Below are 13,878 nucleotides of genomic sequence, written 5' to 3'. Positions count from 1 at the left end.
GAACTGAAACCCCCCAGGTATTAAGTACTATATATATACCAAAGTTAACAGAATAAAAGAAGATATTTATGAAGTTTGTAACTAACAAAGAATTCCTTCTAATATCTATGATATACAAAGAACCCCTGCAAATCAATAAGAAATGACAAGGAACAGCTGAAAAGCTGGCAGAAGATGCAAGAGATACAACCATGCAATTCATAGCCAGGGTGGTCTGAATAGCTAAAATATACAAAGAGGAAATCAAATTTACTATTAGGCAGAGATGCAAATAAAAACAAGACATTCATTTATCCCTGTCTCCAATAGGGCAAAACCAGAAATGTGGTAACAATAACTATTGGTGAGGATGTAGAGTATCAGGGAGAGATTCCTCACACTGTTCTTCTCTCCACTAGAAACATATGTGGGTACAGTTGTTTGGTTGTTATTTAGCAAAAATCAAGAATACACCTGGATTGATCCCACACAGGTCGGTGAAGAACATGTATCAGAAGTCATCTGGTGCTGTGTGTAGTACCAGAGAGTTTGTATCTATCTATGTGCCCTTTGGGGAACAGAGAGGTAAAATTTGACTGATATATGAGAACCTACACAGAGGCACCTCAAGGTACACAGAGCTCCAAAAAAGTTTGGGTGGAATAGTTGGAAACAGCAGACTTCTAGTGTAGTTATCGTTTATGTAAACTTGAACACATACACAAAAATGGATACTTATTTGGGACATATCAAATGTGGGTGCCTAAGAGGAAGGAAGTGGAGTAATGATCTGGAAAGGGGAAAAATAAATCAACATGTATATTAGCATTCTAATTTTTGTTAAAAAAATTTTGTACACATGTACATACAGAGAACAATGTAAGGAAATATAGTGTTTTGCCATTTATAGGTAGTGGAATTATAAGTACTTGACTTGGCTTCTACTTGTTAATAAGCATCTTAACTTTCCTATGTATAACATGTAGTATATATAAAACATACTTTTCAAATGATAAATGTAGCAATTAGGGAAATGTAAATCAAAACTACAGTGAGATTTCATCCCACTACAGTCAGAATGGCAATTATCAAGAATACAAATAAAGGGCTGCAGTTGTGGCTCAGCAGTAGAGCGCTCACCTCACACGTGTGAGATCCTGGGTTTGATCCTCAGCACCATATAAAAATAAACAAATAAAATAAAAGTACTGTGTCCAACCAGCACAAAAAAATAAATATTAAAACAAAATAATACAGATAATACGAAGTGTTGGGAGGATGTGGGGGGAAAGGCACGTTCACTCATAACTTGTTTGGGACTGCAAATTAGTACAAACACTCTGGAAAGCAGTATAGAGATTTCTCAGAAAACTAGGAATTGAACCACCATATGACCCAACTATTCCATTCCTTGGTATATATCCATAAAATCAGCATACTATGGTAATGCAGTCATCTCAATATTTATAGCAGTGCAATTCACAACAGTCAAGTTATGGAATCAGCTCAGGTACCCATCAACAGATGAGTGGATAAAGAAAATGTCACACACACACACACACACTCACACACACACACACACACACACACACACACACACACACAATGGGGCACTACTCAGCTAGAAAGAATGAAATTATGGCATTTGCTGATAAATGGATGAAACTAGAGAACATCATGCTAAGTGAAATAAGCCAGATCCAGAAAGTCAAAGGTCAAATATTTTCTCTGTTATGCAGAAGCTAGTTCAAAATAAGGGGTGGGGGGAAGAAGGGAGAGGGAGGGTGGGAGGGAAAGGGAGAGGGAGAGGGAGGGTGGGAGGGAAGGGGAGAGAGAGAAAACAGGAGAGGGGAGGGGAGGGGAGACGGGAGGAGAGGAAAGGTAAGGTGTAGGGGGAAGATCTATGGAGTAGAAGAAGGGGACTGAGGATGAGGAAGGAGGAACAGGATAAAGGAAGAACAGTGTGAGGAATCTGGCCTAACTTTCCAACATACATATATGAATATACCACAGTGAATCTCACCATCAAGTATATCCAAGAAACACTAAGTGAAAAAAAACAAAAACAAATTATAAGTAAATAGCAGAAAGATCAGTAGAGGGAAGGGAATAGGGAGAGGGAGAAGAAAGGCAAAGTGGGGTGGGTACTGGAGCCTGAATTAGAGCAAATTATATTCCATGCTTTTATGTCAAAATGAATCCAAATGTTATGTGTAAAAAATAAAATGATGAACGTTTACAAAAATGGATTTGTTAACTGTATAGAAAAACACAGGTTTAACATATGAAATGCTGACCAACGCTGACCTGATCTGCATCCGGCCACTCAAGGTCCTCCATCATCTGCCCCTAGCCATTCTCTCATCTCTGACTGCTGCCCACCTGCTCATGAGCACTAACGCACCACACACCTCTTCTCACATCACCTTTTCCTTACTCTGGACTATTTTTTTAGCCTGAAAAGCCCATGAAACTCCTGGTTAGAACACGGCCAGTCCTACTAATATTTTAGCATCATGTCCTTCTGTAAATCCTTCCCTGATAACCTTGGCCAATGACATTAATGTTCCTTCTGAATACCCAGCACTGATGTTCTTCCTACATTGACTATAATTTCATTATTTATACAATTTAATAGCATTCTGAAGTTTTCTGAAAATCTGTCGGCACCTCGGGTTAGGGACTGCTTCATCATAATGTTAGGCCTCCCAAGGTGAGCCCCTCACAGTCTTTTCCATAGCCAGCAGGCAGCTCCCCAGATAATGAATTACAAACACTATCTCTGGAGATTTAGGTTTATGAAATATGACACTTGAAAAAGATGGATGGAACCATTTCCACTGCTTATTTAGAACTTCAACTTACTCAACAAGATTTTAAATCCATCAACAAGTATCCAGTGCTCATATATCTGCATGTCAAGAGGCATAACTTAAGCCAGATGGTTCAAAGAATTGCCTGTCAACTACCTGGTTTCACCTCTGGAAACGACCTTTGGGTCTCTATTTATAAAGGATAGAGGCTACCTGCACTGAGAGAAAAGAACCTACCATTCTCCCTTCCCCTGGTTTGGTCAGTTAGGCCTGGAAAGAAGCCAGGCCAGATGAGGCATGACATCTTTCACCTAAGGCAAACTATCATGCACAACCCAAGTTGGGACGCACACAGAGGAGCCTGGTTAGCACGACCAGCACTCATGGTAACAATTCCCTGGCTTTTTATGGATAGTGCCAAGTGCTTTTCAAAAGCAATATTCTACAATTCCCCACTTCCTAACAGTAATGATCATTTTAATTAGTTACTAATAGAACTCCTGTGGATTTATGGTTTGAGCAAATAAAGCTTTAATCTTCTTAAGCATTTAATTACTAGCATTTGAAGGGCATTACATTGTGGGTAACAGAAAATTCCCTCTTGAAACAAGACTGGGGTAAGGGCATGGAAAGAATTTGGAAAACTGCTTTTGTCTTTTTAAAGTGTTTCTTTTCTACCTAATTCTTACATCCTGCCAGAAATAAGTTCAAAGACTGCACTATCGAAGGGAAAGTCTACGTAGAGTCATTCTAGGGTACTAGGAAGATGGTTAACTTCAAAGTATTTGTCAAAGGGGATTCAGTAAACATACTAGTTAAGATGCTCAAAGATTAAAAGCAAAACTCATTTAAGAAAAGAGTACTGATAAAATTTAAATATGTGCTTAAAAAAGACAAAGTATATGTAACTGGGGAATTGTTTAGAACATGACTCAAAAACAAGCACCAAATAAATTATTTCTAGCATTTCTCTTAATACCAAATTAAAGGTCCTTACTTCTTAACCACTGTTTCCTTCAATGACTGAAAGCACATGAGCTCTCGGTGTCCTTGGGACACTTTATGTTGGGACTAATCACCAAAAATTAGGCGGTTCTTTTTCTCACCTGTATTTTTGCTGTGAATGGTGTAACAGATTTAAAGTCTAAACAGCTTAGTCTCAGTGAAAACTCTCATGAAATCTCTAATCATATTAATGTAACATGCCAGTTCGTAAGGAGCAGGGGAAAAAAAAGAGCTCCTTTAACACCATAATTTAAAATTCTCTAATATGTCTTATTACATGGTTTAATTATAAAGTATCAAGAAATAAGGAGGGAAGTAGAGCTTAACCTCAGGGCTAAACCCAGCCTACTGGGACACCTACCTCCTGCCTCTCCACATCCATGTTCCAGACGACTATGCCACCGTCACCACCACATGAGATGAGCTGTCGTGTGTGCTGTGCATAGGAGAGAGCCTGGACTTTGTCACTGTGAAAAAAACCAAGAGTTGGTCACAGTTTAGGAGAGCAAATGATGGATCTAATGACTGAAACCCCAGTAAAATGAGCCAATGTGTGTCCACACTCCCAAGCCCCACGTGTAGACCTTAGAAACCTGGTGGAATTTTCAACACGCTGTCAGTGAGAAGCATATCCAATATATAAAATAAGTCTAAATGCTGCTTTCACCTGCTCAGGTTCCAGAAGGAGGTAGTTACTGTCAGTTACCAACACTTAAAGGAAAAAGCTGATCAAAGACGAATGGATGTAACAGCTTACTGGTTCCTCTCCTCTTTATTAACATCCACATGTTCATTTTATGATTTTACTTTTGAAAAATTTACCCTTTACGAACTTTGGAGATCAGCCTAGAGATATCCACAGGCTTTAGCTGACCGAGTTGGGTAGCTGCACAGCCACTCTTTTTGGCTCCCAGAATAAATCCAAAGCAGTAATAGACTTGAATTTCATTGACTCTGTCTCTAGGTTTTATTCGTTTTGTTTTATTTTTCCTTCTCATTTGTGCATGGCTGACAAGTTATTCCCCCTCAGCGGTAAAAATGGAGGAGATTTCAGTTTTATGGCTTGATAATCTGGTGATTGCTAGCAATGGATTAAAGAGATCTATCCTCTGTTGGATGAAAGAGAGAACAGGTTTATCTGGTCTTGGACATTTTGTTTGTCTGTTTGTCTATTGCTTTCCTTTCCTTTTTTTTTTTTTTTTTTTTTTTGGTGCCAGGGGTTGAACTCAGGAGTATTTAACCAGTGAGCCACATCCCCAGCCCTTTTTATGTTTTATTCTGAGACAGGGTCTCACTAGTTGCTTAGGGCCTTGCTAACTTGCTGAGGCTGACTTTGAACTTATGCTCCTCCTTCCTCAGCCTCCCAAGTCACCGGGATTATAGGCACGTGCCACCATGTCTGGCTTGTTTTGTCTATTCTGAGCTCAAATCAATTAAGAAATGTGTGTTCCTTGGAAAGGAGAACAGTTCTTTAACATCCGGACTGCTGATATAAAGATAATGCTATATCACATGGTTGTGTGTCCATGAGCTTTGCTAGGCTGCACAATTGTCAACCACCTATTCCCACTCTCCTCCCAATTTTTTTGTATGAAATAGAAGTGAGTTGTTTTGGTAATTTTTATAATTGGAATAAGTGATCAAGATTATGGTGGATGCAATAGTGAAAAAGAAATAGAAGTGTGAATGTATCCTTTTTTTTTGAGACAAGGTCTCACTATATTACCCAGGCTAGCTTTGAGTTTAGCATCCCCCTGAATCATCATACCTTGTATGAATAATTTTGTCTTAAATCAGTGGTTCTCAAATTTTTTGGTATGAGGATCCCCTTTAGACTCTTGGAACTTATTTCAGGACATCAAAGAGCTTCAATAAATGATAACTACCAAAATTTACTGTATTTTAAATAAAAACTGAGCAATTTAAAGATACTGATTCATTTGAAAATTGCATTAATGAATCCATTCCTTTTAACTTTACATGTATTTTGTGAAAAACACTTTGAGAAAAAATTTTTTGCTGAGAAAAATGTCATTTTAATGTTTTTGCAAATATTTCTAATGTCTGGCTTAATGGAGAGAGATGGATGTTCACATTTTTGTGCATTTATAATGATATCACTCATCATGTAGCCTATGAAAAACTCTGCTGTATACTTTTGAGAGAATAGGATGCTCAAAGGCAATCCTAAAGTGTCAATCTGTTCCAGAATATGAAAGGGAAACATGGAGAAAACAACTTGGAAAGAGAATTTTATTTGCTTTGGTTTATAATATCTGAATCTGAAAAAAAGGCTAGAAAAAGCATTTCTCTTGGTTTTGATGACTTGGTTAACTGATTAATGCCTTTGACTATAATGAAAAGGCAAATTCTTTACCTTTTGTGGAATCTGCCTAGCTCGAAGAGATTCTGTGTCTCATCAGAATTATTTCTAGTGCTTTATGTTGACAGATTAACATCCTTGATAATTTTTAGAAGGGAAAGGGAAGACAAAGGACGCTTACATGTGAAAAGGGCTCAATTAAAAAAAATGTGCTACTTTCAATGTCAATTTTAAAATATTTTATTGATCTTCAATTGTGCTATTGTTCTAACCAAGTATTTAAGAGTCCTCTGACTAATCTTTGGCTTTGTTTTTTTAGTCTGAAACCTCTATTTTGAAGAAATAAAGTATTTAGGGTATGCTGTATGCCTAAAATTCTTTATGAGACAGAGAGATCCTGGACAACCATGAAGATTTGTTCTTTCACCTTATTAAAAAAAAAAAAGAGAGATGCTATATGTAATTGTATTTGATGTGTCACTATTTTAAGAGTTGGAGGTGGGAGTGTAGCCCAGTGGTATCCACCTTTCTGGCACACACCAGGCCCTGGACTCTATCTCTAGCACCACAGAAACAGAATACATGGAAGGAGTTTTCAGTCCTTCCTAGGTTAAGTCAGTATTAGTAAAATATTATTAATGTAAATATTTCAGAAATTTTATGTTTGTGGGAAGATCCTGGAGATTTGCTAATGCCCTCATTGTCTCTAATATGGTTTTTATCCTACAGGTACATACTGCTCAAAATTCTTGGGAAATAGTTACATATGATATTCTAGTACAAAATTTTATTCTTTCCCATTCTGAAATAAATGGTCACAGTGACATATTAACCATCAAGTCACTAATCTACAGATAACTTTTGTATTACTGTGATACTTGCATGAGATTCTGACGTAAGCATGGACCAGAGTTTGTGGCAAAGACAACCTCTTTTCATGGAAAAGGACAGAATGTACCAGGTATTTTAACATATCAACATTTCAAATAATACTCTTGGGCACATACCACTGAGCTGACATTGCTTAGACAATTTTTAAGCTATGCCAATGAACTGAGTCAGGGTTTCTGGACTTTTGTTTGGATGCAGATGACTTCATCAATGCTAAGCCAAGAACCAGCAGAATAAGAATTAATTACAGTTCACTCACAGGACTGAAGGAACAGATGAGGGAAATTTTATTGTGAATATTTGTCTGGAATACTATTGATATTGTTTTAATGTTCTATTAACTGGATATATGAGGATGTCTTTTTTCCTCTTATTTTCTTTTTGGGGGGCGAGGTCGGGTACCAGGGATTGAACTCAGGGGCATTCAACCACCAAGCCACATCTCCAGTCCTATTTTGTATTTTATTTACAGACAGGGTTCTCACTAAGTTGCTTAGTGCCTCACTTTTGCTGGGGCTGGCTTTGAACTCTTGATCCTCCTGCCTCAGCCTTGTGAGCTGCTGGGATTACAGGCATGTACCACCATGTCCAGCTGTTACTTTCTTAAAAAATATTTTTAGTTGTAGTTGGACACAATACCTTTATTTAATTTATTTTTATGTGGTAATAAGGATCAGACCCAGTGCCTCACACGTGCTGGGCAAACACTTTACCACTGAGCCACAACCCCAATCCCAACCCCTCTCTTAGTTTTTAAGTCATCTCTAACCTCAATTTAGTAAACTCTTTTTTATAGTTGAAATCAAAATATTTAAAAAACGTTATCTAATTCTCATCAATTAGCCAGAATTCAAAATTGTTACTGAGTCTCCTTAATTCTCATGGCACTATAGTTACCTGCATAGGTCTACTGAGAATCTAGCCACAAGATAAAAATGGGCAAACTAATTATACGACAAAACCCTTTGCTGGAGTGTCATATTTTAGAATGACGGTCACTGAATCAGAGATGACCCTCCATTTCAGGAACTCATGGAGCTAAGGCCTACAAAGCCCTCCTAGGAAAACAGGCATGGTAACGTGGTTGGCTGGTCCTGGCTGTCTAGGCAGTAAGGAAGGTGCCAGACCGGGAGCTCAGCAAATATGGGAAACTTTCAGGAATTCTACCAAAACATTAAGAACCATAGGTGAAATACAGTGGAAGATTTTTCAAGGCTTGATTTCCTAGCCTTGGGCGAGCAAATAACAGAGGATCTGAAAAGTTCAGTTCTTGATCCCTTGTAACAAAGTCCAGGAGAAAGTTAATTTTGCAGGCATTAACAGCTGTGGAATACCATGTGGATATGCAAAGCAAGCCCAATAAAGCCTATATGGTTGATTAACACTGCACCAATGTAAATAATCAGACCAAATCTATGAAGCCAGCCTCTTTGTGTGTGTGTGATCAAAACTAACCTTTGCAATTATTATGATCACAGGGCAGGAGGAAGAAATGACTGTTAAGAGACAGTGAAAGACTTGAAATGGGTCAAAAGACATCATTAGGTAACTTTCCAATGGAATATTAGGTGTTTAGCACACCTTTCTGGGTTATCTGATTCTATAAGGGTTTCAGTACTTTTAACTGGGTTATTTTATAATTCTGTGTTATAGAAAACTGACATTACTGCAAATAAATCTTATCCAGTGAAGACACTATTATCCCTGGGCCCAGCCCACCCATGGACGAAGCCAGCTGGGCATCTACTTACAAATGCATCCTAGCATGCACTACTGCCTGTGTATGTGTCTCTCTTTGGATATTTACCTTTGGGCTAGCTGTGACATCTTATGGGTTCTCTTATTAATTAACTGCTACTATAAAATCTTTGATATGCATTCATTTTTTCTAAAAGTCAGTCATTTTCTCACTCTTTCCTGGCTATTATTTCACACTTTTAAAAGTATGGAGTGCCACCCTTCTGACATTGAAAGGGCAAGAAGGAAAATCTACCTAGTTAACAGGCTCGTAACTGTGATTTGAACTGCATTTTATTTGCTAAGGCACCCTCACACACATCAGCGATCTTGTCAAACCAAAATACTCTGCAGAAGGAACTGCTTTGCCACACATAGCTGGCAGCAACATTCAGCAACAAATACATAATTTATGGGACTCTGGGATTGTTAATATTCCAACACAGAAGTGTGGAACACAGTGATGAATACTGGATTCCAAGCTTTATAATAAAGCTACTCAGGGTTGTCATGATGTATGAATTCAAAATGTAACCACCTCAGAGTCAAAAACTAGGTGAGGGAATGTCCCTCCAGGATCAGAGAATGAAAAGACACCCTCTTCTATTTTCATGTTTCATATGACATCACTGCAGCATTTATACTAGAAAGCCATTTCAAAACTGGTTATTATTTTGTGGATGAGTGTGTTCCAGGTACTGCATGCAAATGCTCTCACTGTGCACAAAAACCCACTTCTCAAAGCACCAGGATCTATTCTGCCCTCTATAAACACTACACTTAGTAGGATAGCCTCATTTCTGTTCTTACCAATCCTAAGGTCAACATATGTCTGACTGGGTCCATATGAATCATTTGAGACCAGTGCAAAATGAAAACACAAGGCCCCTTGTTAAACATTTATTGCTAATACAAGCAGGTGACAACAAACTTTAAACCAAGCATGGGGCCCTTCCAAGAAGGGAGCCTGTGGGACTATACAGGTCACACACTCACGCGCACCCTGCATCTGAGGGGTGCGCATCTGATGCTTGAGGGGAAAGCACAGAGAAGCCTTTATCCTCCTTACAGAAACAGACACAGTCTGCACAAAGGTTGCTTTAGAGGTTGCCCAGGAGGGTTTGTGGGGACTTCGATGTACAGCCACTGGGATTACAGGTATGTGCCACTGTGCTTGGCAAGAACAAATTTTTAAGAAAAGAATAATTGTAACAACTATCATTTATTAAGACTTTACTCCTGGGCTGATTATTTAACACATATTACATCATTTTATTTTTAGATAATTTTGTGAGGGGTTTTCTTCTAATTTATTTTAGGGTTAAGGAAATGGAGGATGAGAGAGGTGATGTGCCTTGCTTCAGACTACATGGCTGCTAGCAGAAGACCTGGCATAAATATGGTCTGATCTGGCCTCAGGCCTGCACACTAAAGAAACACACTAGACAGTCCCACTTTATGACATGTCTACCCTCTATGAAAACTACTGTCCAATTTTATTCTATTATGCATTTAGCTAAATAATTAGAAGTATCAACATCTCTTCTCCTCTGCCTATTAGTTTCCTAAACCTACATTGAGAAATACTCCTAAATCCCAGAGAGTTGCAAGGAGAGCTGACACACACACATTGATCCCTGCCTGCTTTCCCTGCCCCAAACTCAAGAAGAATTGCAAAAGTTCTACTCCTTTCATAATTGCAAGAGCTCTATTCCTTTCATACTTGATATAAGAGGATAAGCACAAATCCTCCCAATGCATATTTACTTACAAGCTGCTCATTTCTTTACCAAAAGGTTTGCAGACACTCATAACAAAAGTCTTAAACAAACCAAGAGCTGGAATTTTAGAAAGAGGAAGCAAACACACAGGCCACAGGTGTTGAGTCGTGGCTGTGACCAAGATTCATGCAACCTGTAGGTTCCAGTCTTTGTGAAAGGTCCCAACATAAGGCACTGCACAGGTCTTTATCAGTGATTTAAATAAAATTATATTAAATTTCCAAAAACTCTTAGGCCCCAAACTATACAATTAGAAAAATCACAGTCACAAAGTTGGTCATGAAATGACTGGTTGTATATAGGAATAAAAAATGATCTTAAAAAAGACAAGTACCATTATTAGATAATGCACAGCACAGTAGAGTTTGGGTTATGCTTTTCTAATATCCATGCAACTGGTGGCTGATGGCAGAAAAATGTAACCAGCCCCTGGAACTAAAGCCTTTTTTTTTTGCTTTTCCTCTCACACCACCAGCATAACATACAACCACATTCCAGTTGCACAGGGAATAAAATGCCAAAACTCTTCAGATGCAGATAATACTGTGTAAAAGTATACTTTCTTAGCTTTCTCCCCTCAGACTTATAAACATTTTCACTGTCATCAATCAATGTATTTAATGCTAAAAGTTTCTGCTTTGATGGGATTTTAAACAGCAAATCAAATCAAATCAGAGTCCTTACTTAACAACAGTCATGTTCTGAGAATCGCAAGTGATTTTGTTAACACATGAGGATCACGGAGAACACGTACACTAACCTAGATGGTGTTGCCTGCTACACACCTAGGGTATATGGTGGAGCCTTCCACTCTTAGGTGACAAACCTGTGCCACCACCTGTTATTATAATGAACACTGCAGGGACTTCTAACAACAGTATTTGTGTATCCAAGCATATCTAAATGTACAAAAGAAACAGAAAAGTACTAGGCCAAAGGAATTTTTCATCTCCATTATAATCCCACAGGACTACCATGGTGTAGGAGACGTCCCTATGTAGCACATGACTAGTTTAACCATGGATCTGTTGCTGCAGCACAGGAACAGGAGACCAGTGGAGCTGCCCCTCAATACAATAGTGGCCAATTCCATGCCAAGGGAAGGCTGATCCCCTGCTCTCCCCATTTCCCACCAGTATGTCCCTGATCTAGAACTCTGACCATGAATGCCCCTGGGGAAAGGAAAGAAAATTAAGACTGGAAGAGAGGAAGGGGCAGCCTTGGGCCCCAAGCAGAAAAGAAACAGAAAACATCCGCAGGCTCAGCAGAGACCACTTGTTGGCCAACGTTTACTGTCGCAGCCCTGGTGCCCCATGGTGCTGGAGCCACAGAAGCAGGGCAGCTCTGGATCTGAGAGAAGTAAGGCTTGGTGTGCTATCTTAAAAATAGCACCTGGCCTCTCTTTTTGGATAATTATAAGATGAAACTGAGGGGTTTTCAGGTTTTGAGAGATCTTTGACAAAACATAGGTGCTATTCAAATATAAGAATCACTGAAAGCCACTCCAGTGGCCCATTTTCAAGGGAAGGAATGGCTGCTGAGAAAGGGCCAGGACTACTTGCCTGGTGCTCTTTTGACTGTTCCTTCAGTCTTTTGTGAATCTCAACTATTATTTCTAGCAGCCCAAGTAGCCCCCATCCCCACCTGGCAGTCAGACCCAGAGTGACATTGAGTGATCAGAGGAAGTTCATTTCTCCAGCTCCCTGACACTTGAAGGCTAAGATTTGCAGACAAAGAGCCTCAGAGATCTCACTGTATTTACTGCTAGGCTTCAATTAAATAAGGCCCCAGTCAAAGGCCTGCTGCCATTTTTCCTGTTTAAAGTCAGTTCTGGCGTGGTGGTGTATCCCTGTAATTCCAGTGACTTAGGAGGCAGAGGCAGGAGGATTGCAAGTTTGAGACCAGCCTCAGCAATGTAATGGTACCTGTCTCAAAAAAGTGTGTGTGTGTGGGGGGGTTGCTGGGGAGGTGGCTCAGTAGTTGAACAATTGACCCTGGGTTCAATCCTTGGGTTGGTACCAGAATAATAATAATGACACTAATGCTAGTTCTGTATGGTGGCTCCCCATCCCAAGAGTAGGCTTGCCTGCCCACCAATCTAAGGTCTAAGGGTACAATCCTATCAAAATGAACTCCAAATAGATTCTATTTTCTCAAATGAGAAGTCTGTACACCTTAGAAGCTGGAGGGCCTATCTCCAGCTAGGTTTTATTTTTCTAGGACTGAGAAACTGTATCTAAACCCTATATCTCCTTTCTAAACGAACCGTTAAGCTTCCCACAGCCACAGTTTAGTGCAGGTCAAGGGCTTTCTGCATATAGCAGTGCTGATGTTGAGCAATGCAAGGTTTAATTTCTTAGGGCTGAAATTGTGCAAGACTGTACACTTGCTCTTTATGGAGTAAAAAGAAAAAAACTAGTTAGGAGCTAAAATGAATGAGTCCAACAAATATTACTGATCTTCATTCAAAACTTGCATTTTATTTCTCTGAGAGAAGCTGACTTGGCAGGAATTATCTGGCAATTTAGATAATAACTGAATGTTATTAAATGGAAGTATGTTTTGCAGAAAAGATAGATCCGTGTACAACTACAGAGCTTCTATTTTACATGGATGATGTAAATTCCTTCTATATGACCTGGATGTCTGTCCCCTTGTTAGGGAGATAAATATAAGGGAACAATTGCTCTGATGAGTTGATGAGGCCTATGTAGCCCCACACACCAGGAGAGACTCACATTGCTGTTGTGTTCTCGAAAGAGGAAAAAAGAGCTAAGCTCTAAACCTGACATAAGTGTGCATGGGTCCTCCAAAACTTAGTTGGTTATTACCCAATAGTCCCAAATCATACCTTTAACACTTTGGAGAATATTTGGAAACTAGTGTTTCTAGGCAGATATACAGGAAAGGCTAATGCTTCCTAAAACCAGTTAGCTCATAGGAACATTACTGATGTTTATTATTAACAATTGCTTAGGGTCACTTTTATTATCATTTTGAAAACTTCACAAGTAAAACACAATTCACAGTAGCTCTGTAGTTGTACACGGATCTATCTTTTCTGCAAAAAAGATTGGGCTTTACCCCCAGGATAGTAGCAGCAGATGGTGGGCAGCTCTGAACATGGTCTGAGGGTCACAGCATAGAGTTGCCTAGGTGGCTTGTCACAAAACAGGTTCCCACAGCTCCAGACCAGCAACCAGAATCTTAGCTTGGAATCTACTTTTTTAACAAATTCCTCAATGATCCTTCGTACAAAGCCAAGTGTGAGATCAGCTCCAAGGAAACAAGGCTTCTCTGCTCTCTCCACAGCCTGTGAAAGCCCAACCCTCAAGGAAGAAGGTCTGAT

The 13,878-nt window shown here is 39.3% G+C and overlaps 1 protein-coding gene across 4 annotated transcripts in view; it reads right to left on the bottom strand.

Moving 5' to 3' along the window:
- The window catches only part of Wdfy2 (WD repeat and FYVE domain containing 2), a 252,580-nt gene that overhangs the window by 13,164 nt on the left and 225,538 nt on the right, over positions 1-13,878 (bottom strand). For all 4 annotated transcript variants that reach the window (XM_078016064.1, XM_078016063.1, XM_078016065.1 and 1 more), the window contains exon 8: positions 4,159-4,264. In XM_078016064.1, coding sequence (XP_077872190.1) covers positions 4,159-4,264 — 106 coding nt within the window. The remainder of the gene's footprint in view (positions 1-4,158; positions 4,265-13,878) is intronic.

Source organism: Ictidomys tridecemlineatus, chromosome 6 (genome assembly GCF_052094955.1).
Source record: "Ictidomys tridecemlineatus isolate mIctTri1 chromosome 6, mIctTri1.hap1, whole genome shotgun sequence".
Classification (NCBI taxonomy): Eukaryota; Metazoa; Chordata; class Mammalia; order Rodentia; family Sciuridae; genus Ictidomys; species Ictidomys tridecemlineatus.
Note: the sequence above shows the minus strand (reverse complement) of the source record. Positions and strands in the feature narration are given on the sequence as shown.